This window comes from Sceloporus occidentalis, unplaced genomic scaffold (assembly GCF_023333645.1).
Source record: "Sceloporus occidentalis isolate IW3139 unplaced genomic scaffold, rSceOcc1.0.p SCAF_107, whole genome shotgun sequence".
NCBI lineage: Eukaryota > Metazoa > Chordata > Lepidosauria > Squamata > Phrynosomatidae > Sceloporus > Sceloporus occidentalis.
In genome coordinates, this window is record NW_028317087.1 from 2,185,932 (window position 1) to 2,206,169 (window position 20,238).

Consider the following 20,238-nt stretch of genomic DNA (forward strand, 5'->3'; position numbering starts at 1 on the left):
TGTTGGTACATATGATAGTACCTGGGAACTTTCTGATTGAACTTCCCCTCGTGACTCATGAAATATTAGTCATTTTATAGTCCATCATGAAGATTCTGTGTAGCAACATGCCAAATGTGTTACCCAAATGCCTCTAATGCCGCTTCTCATAGAAACTTTGTCATTATTTAAAGATACAATTGAGTCGCTTGCATTCAAGCATGGATATCAACCATAACATACCGGTAGCAAAAAACATCAGTTTGGGAGTTTTATATTTGATCCTAGTAGAATAGGAAGAGATTGGGATTGAGATTGGAGCAAAAACCATAAGACTCTGGGTCAAACCCTGAGAGTTCCAAGATATGCCTATGATACTGTAGCATCACACATATCCTCTCCTTATTTGCTTTCAGAAGTTGAACAACTATTTTGCTATGAATGAACACAAAAAAACAAATGTATGCATGCATTTAATAGATGTATTGAGTTGAAAAAGCCTTAGTTTCCATTCCTTCACAATAAGCTTAGTGTCTAGAAATTGTATTGCTCTAATGTGACATCTATGTATAGCCTGATTCAGTTGATTAATATATGCAAGATATGTAAATCTTGTTTTTATTTCTAAGAATTTGATGAATAAATAAACTTCCAAAGGCCTACATAAAATAAAAAACAGAGGAGGTGATTTAAATGTTAATGATGTCATTACCAGCGCAGAACATTTTTATCTCATCCACCATAAGCGCTGTTGCTTTTGTGAAACAGATTTCCTTTTGTATTGTTCCTTAGAACAATAAAATACCGATCTTTGCTCTTCAGGCTTACAGTCCAAGCTGAATGTCCAATGCATTTGGAGGATTTTCCCATGGATGCTCACGCTTGCCCATTAAAATTTGGCAGCTGTAAGTATTTGCAACTTATTGTAAAAAAGGTCATTAACTGCATTGCATGTATTTGTCTGTTTAACTCGTAATTACATTAATTGAACTTATTATGAAGTATCAGGGATAGTTTTCAACAAAATACGCGATAGAGCAAGTTTGTACTTTCAGGCTATTGTTTGGGCCAAAGTGAATAAACGTAAACTAAAAAATTGGATTGATTTAGCTGTTTGTAACCAGTTACCATCTCTTCCTGTTATTTCTTCGCTTCATAAATTCTCCTGTTGGTTTTCAACCCTTCCATGCAGGCCCAGACAATGTATTTTGAGCACGTACATGTATGGACTTTGTCATTAAGGGGTTAAGGAGCAATTCAAAATTCAAATAAATGGTTGCTGATTTTCATTTATATATAGCATTTAATTTCCCAGCTACTCACTTAGCTGGCCCTTATCTCCTTCTCAGATCAAGCCACATTACATCAACCACTGTGCTAGATCTCAGGATGCAGCAGTTCTTCCTCTATTTTACTTAGGTGATTCATTCCTTACAAGCACATTATTGTTTGGTAGCTTTCTGAGCAATATTTATTTTCATCATTTTCCTTTTTCTTATCATGTTTGTGAAGTGTCAAAATAACAAAAGTAAAAAAAATAAAAAATTTTGTACATATTGTACATCATATTAATGTTGATGCCATGTTCAAGAGTTGGTTGAAATATATCGGTTCTAGAACTAACAATGAGTGGCCATATTAAAAAGGGAATACCCATGCGATTTTTATTAATGTGTTATTATTTATAGTTTTCTTCATAATCCACAGTGAAAGTATACGTGAAGTGATACAGAATAATAATATTTCTGTGACACACTGTATGTGTGTATGGGCAGGTTAATATATTTAACACTTGTGAAAGTAATACATTCTAGCAAACACCCACCATGCTTGTATATAGGCACTGAAGCACAACAGAGAAAAGATGTCTACACATCTATTTATTCATATATATTTGTGTTTGCTGTTATGCTGTACTGTTATCACTATTTCATATAAATAAATGTAGAGATATCTGTATGTTTGCATGTGTTCCAAGATAGATATAAATGTAGCTAATATCTTATAAATATTAATATATTAATCATACACATTTTCTTCTACAGATGCCTATACCACCTCAGAAGTAACATATGTTTGGACGCGTAATGCCACAGAGTCAGTTGTGGTGGCACCAGATGGGTCAAGATTGAATCAGTATGTTCTTTTGGGTCATTTAGTTGGAAAAGAAACTATTAAGTCAAGCACAGGTTTGTGAAATATACCTAACTGCAAAAGAATGGGGCGTTTTCTTGGTTTCATTTCATTGGAGGAAGCCGATGTCCTACCTACCTCCACATGTGTCTTGCATGACCCGTGTATACAAGTTGTTGAAGATGTATGCAAACAGGGGCACGATGACCCAGGCTGCTGGGGGGGGTGGTTATTTCTCTCTGTTTGGGTCTAAAGTTTTTCAAACAGAGCTGGACTTGGTGCGCGGAGAGTGGAGCACAGTGGGTCATGCAATGTGGTATTATGCGACCCCACAGTAATTACAGTTATAAGGAAAGCGGATCTTCGAATAGTAAGGGTGTGAGAAGTGAGCAGTGATGAGGTATGGTGTGTGAGATGTGATTGATAGAGTAATGGAGTGAGTATGTTAGAATGAGTGTTAGGTATTTGTTAGTGTGAGTGTATGCATGTGTTGTAGTGAGTGTTTAAGTGTGTGTGCTAGTAACTATGTTACTGGGAGGAGCAAGGGACCAGAGAACACTCCACTGTGTCAGCCCTCCCCTGCTTGCAAACAAATGTTGATTTTCAGACAGACAGACAGGCAGCTAGAAAGAAAGAAATATAAGCTTACAAGAGAAAGGTTTTTGTCTTTCTGTATTAGTATGTGTGTCAATGTTATTTTGTCTATTGTTAATGTTATTAAAATCACTCTCCGCGATTGTAATAGCGCTAAGGAATCTATTGGCATGCTATAAATAAAATGTAATGAAATAAGATATAAAAGCATTGTTATAATATGTTATACAGATCCCAGAATAGTTATGTATTATTCAAGTATTTAGTAGTGATAACAGAAGTTGTATTATTTGCTGTTGCTGGACACTGTATATTTATTTTTTTTCTTAGGGGAATACACTGTAATGACTACACATTTTCATTTGAAGAGAAAAATTGGTTATTTTGTGATTCAGACATACCTCCCCTGCATTATGACAGTTATCTTGTCTCAGGTATCTTTCTGGCTAAACAGGGAATCTGTACCAGCAAGGACAGTTTTTGGTGAGTAGAATTAGCTACATTTCCTAGGTCATGATTTATGGTAATTTGAAATGAAATATGTTTGATAGTAGCATCTATTTTTTATTATTTTATCATTGGAATTTGAAAAGGATATGGGGGGTATGCTATAATAATACTGCTAGCATGCATTAAAATGGTTACCTTTTAACCCTAGAAACAATTAAACTTCACACATTAAGAGTAAAGTTTGCAGAATTGTCTGAAAGAAAAAACTACCTTGTCCCTGGTCTTCTCTGTAGAAACAGGTATCCAGACTTGCATATAGAAATGTTAGAATTTGTTTTCTTAAATGTTTACCATCACTAAGTGAATGAAAACTCTACAATATTTTTAATTTTATGGTCAATAAATATATATAGGACAAAATTTCAAAATCCCACAGCTCCCTTTCTCAAGAAGAGACCCCTAAAGTATCACCCCCGGCAATCTAACAAGACATACCTAAAAGTTATGGCAAACAAAGATACCGTCTTCTGGGACTTCAACTACAATATCTATGTTCATCCATCCATTGACATTTGATAATTAATTTTCCTCTATATAAATATAGATTTATACATAACTGTATTTAATCGGATATACTATAATACATTTGCAAAATGTACCTTTACACACATTTTTGTGTTGACATATGTGGTTTGCTTTCATGTTAACATATTTTCTCCTTCTGCTTTTATGACTAATCATCATCTCAATATGGTTGCACTCTATTTAAACATTACCAAATAGGGTGGGTAGAAACTATATGTATAATATAATTGAGTATTGCTACACTGCTGAAGCTCGTTATTCTTTTTTTTCTTTCTTCCATCATTTGCATTCTGTTACTGCTCACCAGATTCTGGAAGTGTGAAATAATATTGAAAAAACCTATTGCTTTAATATTTATAGCTTGCCCTTTGAAGGAGGAAAATCTGGTTACTATAGAAATGTACACATTATATGACACATGGTTTCAGAGGAGAAATACTAGCAAAATTTAATTTGCTGAAGATATATAATGGCTTTTTGAGTATATCGTGAAGAGAAACGTACATTAGCAATATGCTCCTAGATTGGGCTGTGACCTCTTGAACCAGGATTTTATGGTCTAAGTATGAATGTTGAAGCCTGGAAGGAAAAGGATAATATCCTAAACACATCATTGTATACAGAGGCATAACTAGAAACCACAGGACCCCTGCCCCCCAACAGCTGATATGTGCCATAATTTCCCCCAAACAACTTGTCTGTGCCCCTCGCCCCCCCCTTCCAACATACATTCTGGCACACATATGAACACACTCAAATATACAAATTACACACACACATACTGACTAACATACATATACACATTCATTCTAACACACACTCAATCAGACCCCACTTATACATACATTCACACACAGAATCACACATCCATGCTCTCTCACACAGTTAGAGATCCTTTATCACATACACAATTATGCATGCATGCTCACAGACACTCACAATTACGCATGCATGCTCGCACACAAACACACACACACAATTACACATGCATGTTTCCACACACACACACATAAATACAATGAAGGAAAAAATTATTTGATCCCCTGCTGATTTTGTACGTTAGCCCACTGACAAAGACATGATCAGTCTATAATTTTAATGGCAGGTTTATTTGAACAGTGAGATACAGAATAACAACAACAAAAATCCAGAATAACGCATTTCAAATTAAACATTGATTTGCATTTAACTCAGTGAAATAAGTATTTGACCCCTTTGCAAAACATGACTTAGTACTTGGTGGCAAAACCCTTGTTGGCAATCACAGAAGTCAGACATTTCTTGTAGATGGCCACCAGGTTTGCACACATCTCAGGAGGGATTTTTTCCCACTCCTCTTTGCAGATCCTCTCCTAGTCATTAAGTTTTAGAGGCTGATGTTTGGCAACTCTAACCTTCAGCTCCTTCCACGGATTTTCTACGGGATTAAGGTCTGGACACTGGCTAGAGCACTCCAGGACCTTAATGTGCTTCTTCTTGAGCCACTCATTTGTTGCCTTGGCTGTGTGTTTGGGGTCATTGTCATGCTGGAATACCCATCCATGACCCATTTTAATGCCCTGGCTGGGGGAAGGAGGTTCTCACCCAAGATTTGACTGTACATGGCCCCATCCATCGTCCCTTTGATGCTGTAAAGTTGTCCTGTCCCCTTAGCAGAACCCCCTCAAAGCATAATGTTTCCACCTCCATGTTTGATGGTAGGGATGGTGTTCTTGGGGTCATAGGCAGCATTCCTCCTCCTCCAAACACGGCAAATTGAGTTGATGCCAAATAGCTGACCACAACACTTTCAACCAGTTCTCCTCTGAATCATTCATATGTTCATTGGCCTGGAATAGTTTTATTGAGTGTGAATGTTTTTCATATTTTTGTCCAATTCTATTTCATATAAAAACAGGAGAACGTACATAACTTCAATAAATCGTAGATAGAAGATGCATAATAGAAGTAACAGCTTTCAGAAAAATCCATATTCAAATTGTTTTGTTTCTATAATCCAATAACCACATCTGATATTGAATTTTCTATTGCTCTGATTGGTTTATTCTGTAATAACAAACACATATGTACATGTCAGAAAATATATTTAAAAGATGTCAAATAGCAATATATCTGTCTCAATTTTATAAATCATGTTTTCTGCATTCAACAACATGAAACTAATGGTCTACGTAAATACAAATAGCCAAAAGGCAACATAATTTACATGTTAATGTTGGAGATTTATAGTTGAAAGTAATGCATATGATGTGATAATGCTTATTTGACATGATCCAGTAATAGTGGGAAATCTATCATGATCACTGATAGGAGCAAAACATGCATGAAAACAACTTATTTTCAAATATACATCAACAAAATAAAACTGTTAACAAAAATCAAATCCATGTTTGTCTGACATTAGAGTGACAACATTAGAGCGACTTTTAGACGGTACGAATACATTCTAGGCTTTCTTGTAACTTAAAAAATACCTTCTTGCTTCAGATTTATAACAGAATGTAGAATGTAGATAACAGAATGCCATAAGCAACCATTAGACTATACTTCAAAAGTTTTGCGCAAGTCAAAACAATTTGTGAAGTTTACTGTACTGAGAGAATGGTAGATGCTGTACAGGTGACCTGTAGAAATTGATACTTCCTTTCACCAAAAATAAGAAATACAATAAAACGGGCACTAAAGGTTTATACAAATGCTTGGTACATTCAGATTGAAATTAAATATTTTGGACCTTATTAGATAGCAAGATTAATGCACATGCTTGTGTGGCATATATCTGTGGAATAAATACATGTGGAACATTTTAATAAGGAATGCTATAATGCTAATTTAAATCTGAAAAACTCAATAATGACTTTTCAGGAATTTTTTTATTCATGTTTTATAAATGATGCAACTAATCCTTGACTATTAGAAATACACCCCATTTTATGGCTGTGTTGATTAAAATACATATAAGTCTGCTTACTAGTTAGCAAACGGAACTCCTAATATGTAAAGTACAGTAATTTAAAAAAAAAAACCCACAAAAAAAACAACCCAAAACACCAAAATGCTGAAAATGTTTGCGTAGGTGCTATAGGATTTCGAGGATAAGTTTATTATTGGAATCATTCTTTATAGAATTAAATATAATGTTAAGTAACATGTGCTATTGCAGAAAGATCATACTTTAGATAATGGATTTTCCATGTGATTTCTCACGACACATTATCAGAAGCAACTTCTATTTGCGCCAAAGTACTTTTGAAATGCTAGAATGTGGCAAGGGATGCAGAACCATCTTAATATCGGTTGGATCCTGGGCAAATTTGCTTGGGGTCCCCTTGCGCTTTATATGTGGCTGAGTGGCACTCAATGCAGGGGTGCAAGAAGTAGGCAGAAAAAAGTTCAGCAAAAGAAAGGATAGAAAAGAAGAAGTAGAAAATAACTTCTCTCCCTTTTTGTGTTTTTCAAATGCCTCTCACATTTTTCTCTCTTGTATTTCATTTTCCTTTCTTTTCTTCTCTACATTCTAGTCTACTTCTGTCTTAACAATATCCTTTAACTACCCCCACCAGCTCCCCAGAAAAAGCCGCCACCACTACTTAACCACTACTTACTGCCTCTAAGGTCCTCCTGCAAGCTATTTGCTTCACTGCACTGCACGCCAGGAAATGACATCACTTTCCGGCATGCTTAGAAAGTTACCTTGAAAGAGACCATGTCACGGGACTCGATCAGGCCACCAAGAGGGCAGGTTATCATTTTCCAGTGGTCCAAGTGGCGGGCACCAGAATTCTTTGTGGCTCAATGGGCAGCTGCTTTGGGCACCCCAATAATGACTGGACCCGGGGCATCTGTCCCTTTTTCTCCACGTTAAAGATAGCATGAAGGGATGTGGTTTCAACTGCTTACCTGCCACCTCCTGCTTTAGTAAGTAGTTACTATTGTCATTTCAGTCACCCTCTTTAGCCGCCTAGTCTGAAATTTGTACAAGCACTTCTCATAACATATATCGGATGGTGTAATTCATTTTCTAGAATTTCACAACTCCATCAGATTTGCTTTACAAGGATTCGAATGAAAGCTTGTTTTGGTAACAATTAATAAGACCAAGCTTAATTTCATTAGGTACAGTATATTTTGTGCACCCATTAACTCCAATATGGACATCAATGTCTACTTCCATATTCTTCTATGCTGTACATTTGGAGAGATTAATGGTCCATTAAGAGAGAATGTTCAGATGCTCCATTTAGAATACATGTACTTGTACTTTACAGGACAGGTAATCCAAAGGGGAAATCCATCTATCACACTAAAATGTATTACAGATACCCTTACTGAAGTCAAAGAAATTAAGAACACAGGAAAGTTTTACAATAAACACAGATAAGAAAAGAACAGAGTGTTTTGTCCAGAAAGGCAAAATTGATAAAATAACAGTTATTTTCAGTGCAGTGTTGTAAATTAAAGGCTAAACTGTTACATTGCTTAGTGGGATGAAAGTTGCAGTAATTCACGACATCAATGTAACCAGGGAAGTGGAACCAGTCTTCTTTGTCAATGTTCCATATGTATCCCATTATTCTGGGAAAAGATAAATAAAAGTGACATGCCAAATAGTATAGTATAATGCCTAAAAGTGGTACTGTGGCATGTTGAGAAGAATTCAAATACAGTATATTCCCACAAACTTAAAAGGACCCACAAACAGCCTTATAATATATGTTAGCTATGTGTATGTTTTAAAACAATCTAAGGTTGGTTGTCTATGTGTACATAGTTATTTCATTATCATTCAGTTTTCATGACAATACTTTCACCTATGATTTTTGAGTTTAATGTATTAGGGAAACTAAATGATGGTGTGGTATCTAGGGAAAAAAGTACAATTAGATGTTTAGGAAAAACATATTGAGGGAAAAAAAGTACAATTAGATGTTTAAAGGTAGATAGCACAGAAATGGAGAAGATTGAAGAGCTAAATATATCGGTGCATGACTCACAGATGGACTGGGAATCTAAAATACTTCGTGGAATATAATCTAGATGGCAAGTTGCAGGGGAAATAATAATTAGAATGCCGCTTCTTCTATTACATATCTATATGCCCCATTTCTAGGCAACGGGGATTGCATTGACAGATACAAAGCACAGAAAGAAAAGGCTTAATTGTTCAAGAGGAAAGTGAATGTAGAAATAAGTAAAAAAGTGAATAAAAGACATCTACAAATGCAAACTAATGTAATAATAAAGTTATGGACTATAAATCAAATTATATTAAGGTAAATAATTTCCAGTGCTTCTGTATGAATGCAAATATAGTATATATTGTTTGTAGAACAAATGTTTTTTATATGTTGAAAACATTCGTTAGTACTGCTTCAAACCAATGGGTTAGACAGTTTTAATGAGGGTGTGGGGGACTATAGGTTTTGTGGACACATATCTTCCGATGTTCGCTTGAGTCTTTCCCTATTTTTGGTTTTGTAAGCCCTACTGCCTTGTGCTTTTCTGGCATTTTTGAATTCAACCCTATAACAAAAAAGGTTGTTGTCAGCACCCTAACAGATATGGGTAAGAGGTAGTAATAGGTTTGTTTTTACACTTGCAAGATATTAACCGAATAAATAACAGCTTGATAATGATTAAATGGATGCTATTGAAGTGGAATATATTATTCTAATCATTACAATAGATTTCAGTTAGCATTTTTAGTAAGCCTTAAATACACGGGTCCAATTGTTAAGAACTGCAAGCAGCAGTAATGTCTGACACGGAAGTATATATACCGGTGTGTGTGTGTGTGTGTGTATATATATATATATATATATATATATATATAGTATTCGCAAGAAGGGCCACCCTTTTAGAGATGATTGTTAAGTTTCTATTACTTATTGTTACTTATTGTATCATCATGAATCTATCAGGGCTACTTTCAAGCTGTCAGTGGAGAATTATTTCAATCATACAATTTGGATTATACCGTATTTGCTCGATTATAAGCCGAGGTTTTTTTCAGAGCAAATGCTCTGAAAAATACCCCTCGTCTTATAATCGGGGTCGTCTTCTAATCAGACCTCAAATAGGTCTGACTATGAGACGACTAAGATCCAGATCCCCCGCAGCTGCAGGGGACCTGGATCCTCCTGTCCCCGCCCCCCGCCCCACTTACCGGTGCTTCTGAGTCCCCGGTGTGTAGCCGGGGCAGCGTGTAGATGTCTACGCGAATCGCTGCAGACGGAAGGAGGTGTGGCTAGCAGCGGGGGTTGTCTGCGTCCATCGCGCAGACCGTCACCGGCTGTCAGAGATCAGAGTTCCCTGCACCAGTGCCGGTGCCGCACCTCCTTCCTTCCGGCTGCAGCGTAAGTTGTCTACGCGAATCGCGTAGACATCTACACGCTGCCCCGGCTACATGACAGGAGAGTCAGAAGCACCGGTAAGTTTGGGGGGGGAGTGTTAAATGGGGGGCATAAGGCATTTCTGGAGGCCGAGTGCTCTATGAAATGCCTTTTAACCCCCTTCCCCCTTAATTCCACTTTGCCTCCAGAAATGCCTTTTTAACTCTCTATACGCCACTCTGCCTCCTGAAATGCCTTACACCTCCCGTATACCGTATAGAGCAAATACAGTATATATAGATATATACACACACACACAGATAAGTACATACATATAATGCAATTGGATCCTTACTAACATCAGACTAGTAGTAGAATTTCTGTCCAAGTCCTGATTCCTTTAAAGCAGAATGCATGAATGGGGCATAAAATTCCCAGATCTATGGCCATGAATTTAGAGTACTAAATAACCCTGCATAAGAAAACAAGCTACTGTCTCTAAAAATTCTGAACTTTTATCACTATTGCTCTGTATTGCGTAAATTAGAACAACTGCTAAGTTGTGGGCTGCTGCGTATCAGTAAAATGCCAGAGTGGCATATAGGGGTATAAGGCATTTCTGGAGGCAGAGTGGCACATAGGGGGTCAAAAGGCATATCATGGGGCACAGTGGCATATAGGGTTAAAATGCATATCATGGGGCACAGTGGCATTTAGAGGGTTAAAAGGCATATCATGGGGCACAGTGGCATATAGGGGGTATAAGGCATTTCTGGGGCAGATGTGCATAACTGGGGGGGGGGCAGGTTGGAAAATAGAAGGAAATAAAACCAAAATATTTTTCTCAATCATAGCTTTTATTAAAAAAATAGTGTACATGAATTAACATTTACTGGTAAAACTTTTTTCCTATAGGGTTGTCTTATATTCAGGCTTTTTCTTTTTTTCCTAAATTAATATTCAGATTTGGGGGGGTCGTCTTATAATCAGGGTCGTCTTATAATCGAGCAAATACGGTAATAAGCAAATGCTCGGGTTATTTTTGATAACATATCTATGACGGAATAGGTAGGTGCTTTTCTCAGCTGGAAGACACATTTGAAAAAGCTGCTCAATATAAATCAAGAGATTGTCTCTGAGGTGAGTATTTTCAGAATTCTACAAATCATATTCAAAACAGATTGGGTCAAAATGTGCCATATATTTACATTCCTGTCGATCCAGGGGATTTGCTATATGGTAAACGCCCTATGAATTAATCATGATCTGTTGAGATTCACTGCAGTACGGCAGATGTTGTATCCTGAAAGTATCCTGAAAGTTCACAGCATAGTAATTAATTGTGTCCATTGTCAAAGGATGCACTGAACCAGACATAATGTCACATTTTTTCATTCTGGGCCATGTTATAATACCCTGTTCTACTTACTTGTAGAATGCAAAGTCACAATTTTTTTCCTGATATATGCAGAGGCATTAATGCTGTGAAAATGCATAATGTATACAGAGCAAATAGTATTGTACTCAATCCTTTGACAACCTCAATAGCTTTTATTGTATGATTGACTATCATTAAAAAGTGCGTGTGGGGCTGACGAATCTCTTAATGTTTTGTGGGAGACCATAACTAAAACTGATATATTATACATACCATTATTCAAGAAAGAACAAGTAGAGTAGAAAAGGTACACAACAATGCACAGCTAAATACTTCTCAGAACACTGAATCTATTTAAAAATAACCCATGCATGAAAGGATGGTCAACAAGAACGCTGGTCCCACAGCCTTAAGTGGAAACAGTGGGCCCAATTCTACACCATATTAATATGCACCCAGTTATAGGCAAGTTTTATATTCCAGACTATTGTGTTTAAAATTAAACATCTCCATAATATTAGATATACCCCATTCAAAAAACCTTTTTACTTGTTATTTATAAAATAACAGAGATTTCACATTTAAAATATTGTATTGCATTTTTGTTTTTCTCTAGGTGTTACCACTGTTCTTACAATGACGACACTTAGCATCAGCGCTAGAAACTCTCTTCCAAAAGTAGCATATGCTACAGCGATGGATTGGTTCATTGCTGTTTGCTATGCTTTTGTGTTTTCAGCATTGATAGAATTCGCCACTGTCAATTACTTCACTAAAAGAGGATGGGCTTGGGATGGGAAAAGTGTTGTCAATGACAAGGTAAGAAAATGTGTTTTTTGAATACAACTCTAATATCTATGTGAATGTATTCTATGAACTTAGTTACTCCCCGTAACTAACATATGCTAAAATGCTAACTTACTCTAACACCTATTGTAACCACCTTACCTATGGCTACGGCTGCAGCAACCTCCCGCAGATGCCGTCGGACCTTGCGCAGGCGCAGGCGCAGGCCACTCCAATGATAGCCGACCATTTACTCCTGTGGCAGTATACGCATGTGCAGGCCATTTCTCCATCTATTTGTGCACTTGGCTTGGGGCGGGGTTATCTGCCTGGGGCCTATTTTAGGGCTCCTTAGCTGTCCACTGGCTGCCTGTCAAAGAGATTCATTGCTTGTTCTCTGGGCTCGGCTCGTGCTTCTCAGTTATCCTGTTTGTTCTGGTTTTGACCTCGGCTACGTCTCACAGCTATCCTGACTTCTCCAATCCTTGACCTCGGCTTCGTTTGTGGACTGCTATACCCGTGTCCCAGACGCCTGTTCTGGTTCGTGTCTGGGTTCTGCACTGTGGATCCTCAGTTACTGATCCTGACCATTCCCGGCCGTTACAGTTTTGACAGGCCATTATGGATCCCGCGGACCTTAGTCGTTTTTCATCTCGACATGAACAGCACAACCAGATCTTGGCTTCCCATGCGTCTCACCTCCTTGCCCTGGAACAGAAGCTGGACACTATGACTGATCTTCTTCAGGCTCTCTCCTCTCCAGCTGCTCCTGCTCCAGTCCTGGCCTCTGCCGCAGAGGGTTCCTCCGCTACAAGCTCTCCGGTCAAGCCCCCCAAGATGCCCATGCCGGACAAGTTCTCTGGTAATCCGCTCGAATGTAGGGGGTTCCTCAACCAGTGCCAGCTGCATTTCAGGACCCAGCCTCAAACCTTCTCCTCACATGCTACCAAGGTTGCCTTCATCATCAATCTATTAAGAGGGGAGGCTCTGGCCTGGGCCTCACCACTCATGGAGCAGCACTCTCCATTATTGGATAACGCTGATTCCTTTATTGTAGCCTTTCGGGCTGTTTTTGATGCTCCAGGACGCCGCGACAATGCAGAGACGTATATGATGGACTTGCAGCAAGGTAAAAGAACTGTTGCTCAGTATGCTGTAGAATTCCGTACCTTAGCGTATGAAACAAAATGGAATAATGAGGCATTGAGAGCAGCATTTCGCAAGGGACTTAATAACCACTTGAAGGATGCTCTGACCTATCGAGACATTCCCGAGGACTTAGAGGATCTTATAGCCCTTTGTCTCAAACTGGATGCCCGAGGACAAGAGCGTAAATTGGAGAGAGAACGGGGTGGAAAACCTCGTCCATTCCATCCTTTTGTGTGCACACCTCCTCCATCTGTCAGCGCGACAGCCTCTGCAGAGGAACCCATGGACATTTGCCCTATTCTACATCTGTCCGAGGAGGAGAAAAGACGCCGTAGGATTCTGGGACTATGTATGTATTGTGGCCGGAAGGGCCACAGAGTCATCTCCTGCCCTCAGAAGCAGAAACGCCTAAGCTTAGCGGCGTTTGGAGGTTGTCCACTGAGCATCTTTACCATAACACCCCCTGTCCAGAATAGATTTTTAGTTCCTGCCACTCTCCAGTGGTCAGGCCAACGGGTGGTCACGCAAGCCTTCATAGACTCAGGGGCTGCTGGAAATTTCATAGACTCCACCTGGGCCAAGAACATGGGCATTCCGCTGATTCCTTGCATCCGCTCTATTCCGATTTCTGCATTGGATGGCTCCCCCCTCGGTTCTGGAGTGGTGTCCCATTCTACCATCCGAATTCTGATGACCATTGGTGTTCTCCACGAAGAGTCCATCTCTCTCAACGTCCTTCACAGTCCCCACATTCCGTTAATCCTAGGGCTACCTTGGCTGTCGCTCCATAATCCTAGGATAGATTGGGAAGCTAGACAGATATCTGCGTGGAGTGCCTCCTGCCAAACCTCTTGCCTCCGAAGTTACCGCGCGGCCAACGCTGTGCTCGAAGCTCCTGGAATCAATCCCCGACTACTCGTTCCCCTGCAATATCATGACTTCCTAGATGTCTTTTCTAAACAGAGGGCGGAGAGGTTACCTCCACACCGTCCGTATGACTGTGCCATCCAACTTCTGCCTGGTACTTCACCACCCTCTGGAAGAACGTATCCCTTGTCCGAACCAGAGAACCGCGCTCTTGCTCAATACATTGAGGAGAATCTCCAGAAGGGCTTCATCCGGTCATCTAGCTCTCCAGCTGGCGCAGGATTCTTCTTTGTTAAGAAGAAAGACGGCTCCCTCCGTCCGTGCATCGATTATAGGGGGTTGAATAGCATTACCATAAAGAACAAATATCCTATACCCCTGATCACTGAATTGTACGACCAACTCAAGGATGCAACCATTTTCACTAAACTAGATCTCCGCGGGGCCTACAATTTAATCCGGATTCGCCAGGGAGACGAATGGATGACTGCATTCAATACCCGGTATGGTCACTATGAGTACCTCGTGATGCCATTTGGGTTATGCAATGCACCTGCCGTATTCCAGAGTTTTGTTAATGACATATTTCGTGATATGCTGCTGTCTCATGTAATCGTTTATCTCGACGACATTTTGATCTATTCCAAGACTCTGCAGGAACACCGCGCACAGGTCCGATCAGTGCTCCAACGGCTCAGGGAGAACAACTTATTCGCCAAGGCAGAGAAATGCGAATTTGAGCGATCACGTACCTCCTTTTTGGGCTATATCATCTCTGAGGGTCATCTGGAGATGGATCCCAATAAGCTGGCCGCTGTGACTCAATGGCCCCTTCCTACTGATCTAAAGGGGATCCAGCGCTTTGTTGGTTTCGCCAACTACTACAGACGATTTATTAGAAATTTCTCTCACATCATTGCACCCATCACCGCCCTAACTAAGAAAGGCTCAGATGTTCGGACTTGGTCTCCGGAAGCCCTTGCAGCTTTCCGATGTCTCAAAGCCGCTTTTGCATCCGCACCTATCCTGAAGCGTCCGGATCCGACCAAACCATTTATCTTAGAAGTGGATGCTTCTGAATTGGGCGTAGGGGCTGTGCTGTCACAGAGACATCCATCTTCCAATAAGATTCATCCCTGCGCCTATTTTTCCAGACGTTTTACTCCCGCAGAGCGTAATTATGACATTGGTAACAGAGAGTTGTTAGCCATCAAATTGGCATTCGAAGAGTGGCGTCACCTCTTGGAGGGTTCAGAAACTCCTATTGTGGTCTACACCGACCATAAGAACCTCATGTACCTCGAGAATGCTAAACGCCTCAACCCAAGACAAGCTCGGTGGGCATTATTCTTTACCCGCTTTAACTTCAGAATCACGTATCGTCCTGGGTCAAAGAATGTAAAAGCAGACGCCCTCTCCCGGCAGTTTGAGGACTCCAATGTTGGAACCACCAACGAACCTATCATCCCCAGAGATCTCATCATAGGGACCATCAACGCCGATCTAACCCGACTGATCGCCGGTTCTCAATACCCACGACCCATGTCCCTTCGAGTACCTAGTCAACGCCTGTTCGTCCAGCCTCGGTTCATCAGACCTTTACTCGCTCAGTTCCACGCTTCTCCCGTCGCAGGACATCGTGGTATCCGCAACACCCTGTTCCTCCTGCAACGGACTTATTGGTGGCCCGGCATGCACAAGGACGTTAAAGACTTCATTCAGGCTTGTTTGGTCTGCGCCCGCCACAAAATCCCACGTTCCAAAAAGTCCGGGTTGCTGTGTCCCCTGCCTGTTCCCAATAGACCGTGGAGCCACATAGCAATGGACTTTATCACAGACCTGCCAAGATCCGACGGTAACACTACAATCTTAGTGGTGGTCGACTTATTCTCCAAGATGGCTCACTTTACCGCTTTACCCAAGTTACCCTCTGCCAAAGAACTCTCCACCATTTTTCTGCGGGATATTGTTCGCCTCCACGGTGTGCCGCAACGAATCATCTCGGACCGCGGTCCTCAATTCGTCTCTCGTTTTTGGAAGATCCTGTGCAAACATCTCGGCATAGCTATACACCTCTCATCTGCATATCATCCGCAATCCAATGGTCAGACCGAGAGGACCAACCAAGTCCTCAAGCACTACCTCCGCTCCTACGTATCCGAAGATCACTCCGATTGGTCCCACTTGCTGCATTTGGCGGAGTTCTCCTATAATAATTCGTTCCACGAATCTCTAAAGAACTCTCCGTTCTTTGTGGCATACGGGTTTAATCCTTATATCTGGCCCTCTGCTCTGACGCCGTCCAATTTACCTGCGGCTGACTCTTCGGCACGAGACATTGTTCAAAGATGGCAATCTACGCGACAGCTTCTCGCTGCTGCCAAACGGAAACAACAGAGGGCAGCTGATCTGCATCGCTCTCCAGCTCCGTCTCTTCGGCCTGGCGATAAAGTCTGGCTTTCCACCAAGAATCTTCGCCTGCGTCAGAATTCCAGGACTTTGGGTCCCAAATACATTGGGCCCTACACGGTTCGGTCCAGGATCAATGACGTGTCTTACAAGCTGGACCTACCCATCACCATGAAGATATCTGATTCGTTTCATGTATCCCAGCTCAAACCTGCGGTCGCCAATAGATTCTCAGAACCATTTCGAGCCCCCAAGCCCGTGGCGCTCCAGAGCCAGGAGGAGTATGAGGTGCGTCGAATTCTAGATTCTCGCGTTCGGAAGGGCCAACTACAATATCTGGTGGACTGGAAGGGTTACGGGCCAGAGGAGAGGTCTTGGGAACCCGTTTCCAATATCCACGCTCCGGCTAGGATCCGTGACTTTCACTTACGTTGGCCTGCTAAGCCTGGTCCTGGGCGCTCGGAGCGCGCCCTTGTGGCGGGGGATGGTGTAACCACCTTACCTATGGCTACGGCTGCAGCAACCTCCCGCAGATGCCGTCGGACCTTGCGCATGCGCAGGCCACTCCAATGATAGCCGACCATTTACTCCTGTGGCAGTATACGCATGTGCAGGCCATTTCTCCATCTATTTGTGCACTTGGCTTGGGGCGGGGTTATCTGCCTGGGGCCTATTTTAGGGCTCCTTAGCTGTCCACTGGCTGCCCGTCAAAGAGATTCATTGCTTGTTCTCTGGGCTCGGCTCGTGCTTCTCAGTTATCCTGTTTGTTCTGGTTTTGACCTCGGCTACGTCTCACAGCTATCCTGACTTCTCCAATCCTTGACCTCGGCTTCGTTTGTGGACTGCTATACCCGTGTCCCAGACGCCTGTTCTGGTTCGTGTCTGGGTTCTGCACTGTGGATCCTCAGTTACTGATCCTGACCATTCCCGGCCGTTACACCTATTCACGCTAACAACATACACTCACATGTACAAACACACTTTCTCCCCCTCTCTTCCCCTCTCTTAGACATCACTAACCCTAGGCTCACCTCTCACACTCACCATGCCCTGATTCATACACTTATGTTGACACCATACACTAAGGCATGATCACACATACTTATACTTATACTGACATATATACACACACTAACATAATACAGTAACATGCATACACATGCTCGCACCAAACACTCATGCTAACGCACACTGACACCCACACTTTAATACTATACAGTAACACACAAATTAATATTATAGACTCTTAAACTTATACACTTAAACTTACACAAATACACTCTCTAAAACCATACTCACTCTAACAGCATTCACTAACACATATTAATACCTTACACAAACATATACTGTTTTAGATATATTCACATTAGCATAAGTACATTTTATTTTGCTTTCCCTATCAGGTTAAGCAGTTCCAGACTGCAGTAATAGCACTTCTCCTGAGCAGCATAGACTAGGTCTAAACATCTTTCTTTTATTACTTTGAGTTTCTGAAACAAAACAAATCTGCAGGCAAGTTTGTGAATTGAGTTTGTTAACAGCATTCAAGAAACAACCGAAAAGCACAGGAATGCTGATTTTCAGTGCTGCAGGCAATGAAAGCAAACCAAGAATTTCTAATTTAAGTTCCCGCTCTTATCAAATAGAAAGTACTTCAGATCTAATGCCCTGCTGGTTGTGAGTATCTTGGGATGGCTTAAAATTGAGCTGGAACTTGACAACATTTCCCATCTGGGAAACAACAGTAGAAGAAACATAGTTTGTGGAGTTTTAATCAGTTAAAATAGGATGAGCAAGTTTCACACCTGTAAGTTAACTGTCACAAAGCCACACAGATATTTTTTTGTATGCTTAGGCCTGTTTTTTTTGCCAATCTACAAAGATTCAGTGAGTAAACTGGGAAATTGTAACGCCATTTTTTGTAGAAATTATTCATCGGCTTAGTATTGGTATACAGTGATACTGCTGTAGTTATTTTTTGCTAATGTTATTAGTAACGTAGCGTGTTTTATTTAACATTCTAACTATTATTAAATTATAAAATACCAGTTCTCAAATAAATGAATGATGCCTCTTGTCATTGCTTTAGGGAAGGCATCAATGATGATTGCTCTGAAGATTAACTCCCACCTTTCTCGAGTCCAGAGCCTTTTGGCGTATTGTTCAGTCCCCGTTGTTTTCAGGAACAAAATTAGCTTAAACCTAGCAGTGCCCAAATTAATTTTGTCTTTGTAGTAGTTGAGATGTTTTGATGACATTCTCCACTCAAACACCACACAGGGCTGATTGGAAGAAGTAGTGATAATGATATAATATCCATTTGTGAGGGAATGTGATAAGGGCTTAGTGTTTTTGTGCATTAAGTTGCATTAAGATAAAATAGTAAAACACATACTTATAGCTAATACGTAGCTGTCAGAGATATTACGGCCTTTAAAATATGACTATTTTTAAACAGAAAACTGTTATTTTTAAAGGGATTCTAAGTATTAAAACATTATATAAGAAAGTCCCCACTGAAGAAGAATAGTAAATGTGATACCATGACAACTGCTTAATAGACCCTGTTTTATATACATTCTTGGTAAATAAAGCAACTGACAGTTTTATTTTAACCAAGTTTTTCCTTATCTCCTAGAAAAAAGAAAAAGCGTCTGTAATTAAGAAAAACAATGCTTATGCTGTGGCAGTAGCAAATTACGCTCCCAACATCACAAAGGATTCAGCTCTTCCAACAATATCAAAAAGCGCTACAGCAGATGCCAACAAAGCCAAACCACAGGAAGCAAAGAAAACATTTAACAGCGTTAGTAAAATCGACAGAATGTCTAGAATAGTGTTCCCACTTTTATTCGGTACATTTAACTTGGTATATTGGGCCACCTATTTGAATAGGGAACTTGCCATAGAAGGGCTTGTCCTGTCCAAGTAAAACAAACACCTGCTAACATATTATTAGCATCTTCAAACATGGATAGATTGTTTTAGTATGGCTAATAATAAGTACTGGTTTGTGATTCAATATGTACAGTAAGTACCTCTAGTGGGAAGAAGCTCTGTTAACTAAAACCAGCTTTGAATAGCTAGTTCTCATGTAATATAAAAACTTGTCGACAATGTACTTTCACTTTGGACTAAGGTTTTCATGTACTTTACAAAGAGTGGTTAACGTTAACAGAAAACAAATTTGCTAGTACATTTTTTTTGGGGGGGGAGTGGAACCCTATTTTGTTATTTAGAATTCCAATCTTTTTTATGACAATGCAATATGCTGTGTATAAAAAAACAAATATTTCTAATTTCATAAATGCAGCATATATTTCACATATAAATTAAAGGTTATCAATTCGTCTCATTTTTTTTAAATGTAAAGTGCATTTTTGTGTTTGTGCAGTAGACTAATTGCTTTGGTATATGGTGACAATTCAACAAATCAGGGAAACTTGTATGCCATATACACCTGTTTTCGTATTTGCTAAGATCTGCTTCTGTTATTTAATGATCTATAATCCTGCCCTCTTATGTCCTATTTGTTGTGCCAGAAAACCATATGATAAATATTGCAATGCAATATAT

General features: G+C 40.1%; 1 protein-coding gene across 1 annotated transcript in view; it reads left to right on the forward strand.

Annotated features, from left to right (window-relative positions):
• The window catches only part of LOC149283258 (gamma-aminobutyric acid receptor subunit alpha-2-like), a 41,257-nt gene extending 21,663 nt beyond the window's left edge, over positions 1-19,594 (forward strand). The window contains exons 5-9 of the mRNA XM_089497755.1: positions 802-884; positions 2,025-2,168; positions 3,037-3,189; positions 12,068-12,270; positions 19,301-19,594. Of these exons, the coding sequence (XP_089353881.1) occupies positions 802-884; positions 2,025-2,168; positions 3,037-3,189; positions 12,068-12,270; positions 19,301-19,594 (877 nt within the window). The remainder of the gene's footprint in view (positions 1-801; positions 885-2,024; positions 2,169-3,036; positions 3,190-12,067; positions 12,271-19,300) is intronic.
• Positions 19,595-20,238: the final 644 nt, after the last annotated feature.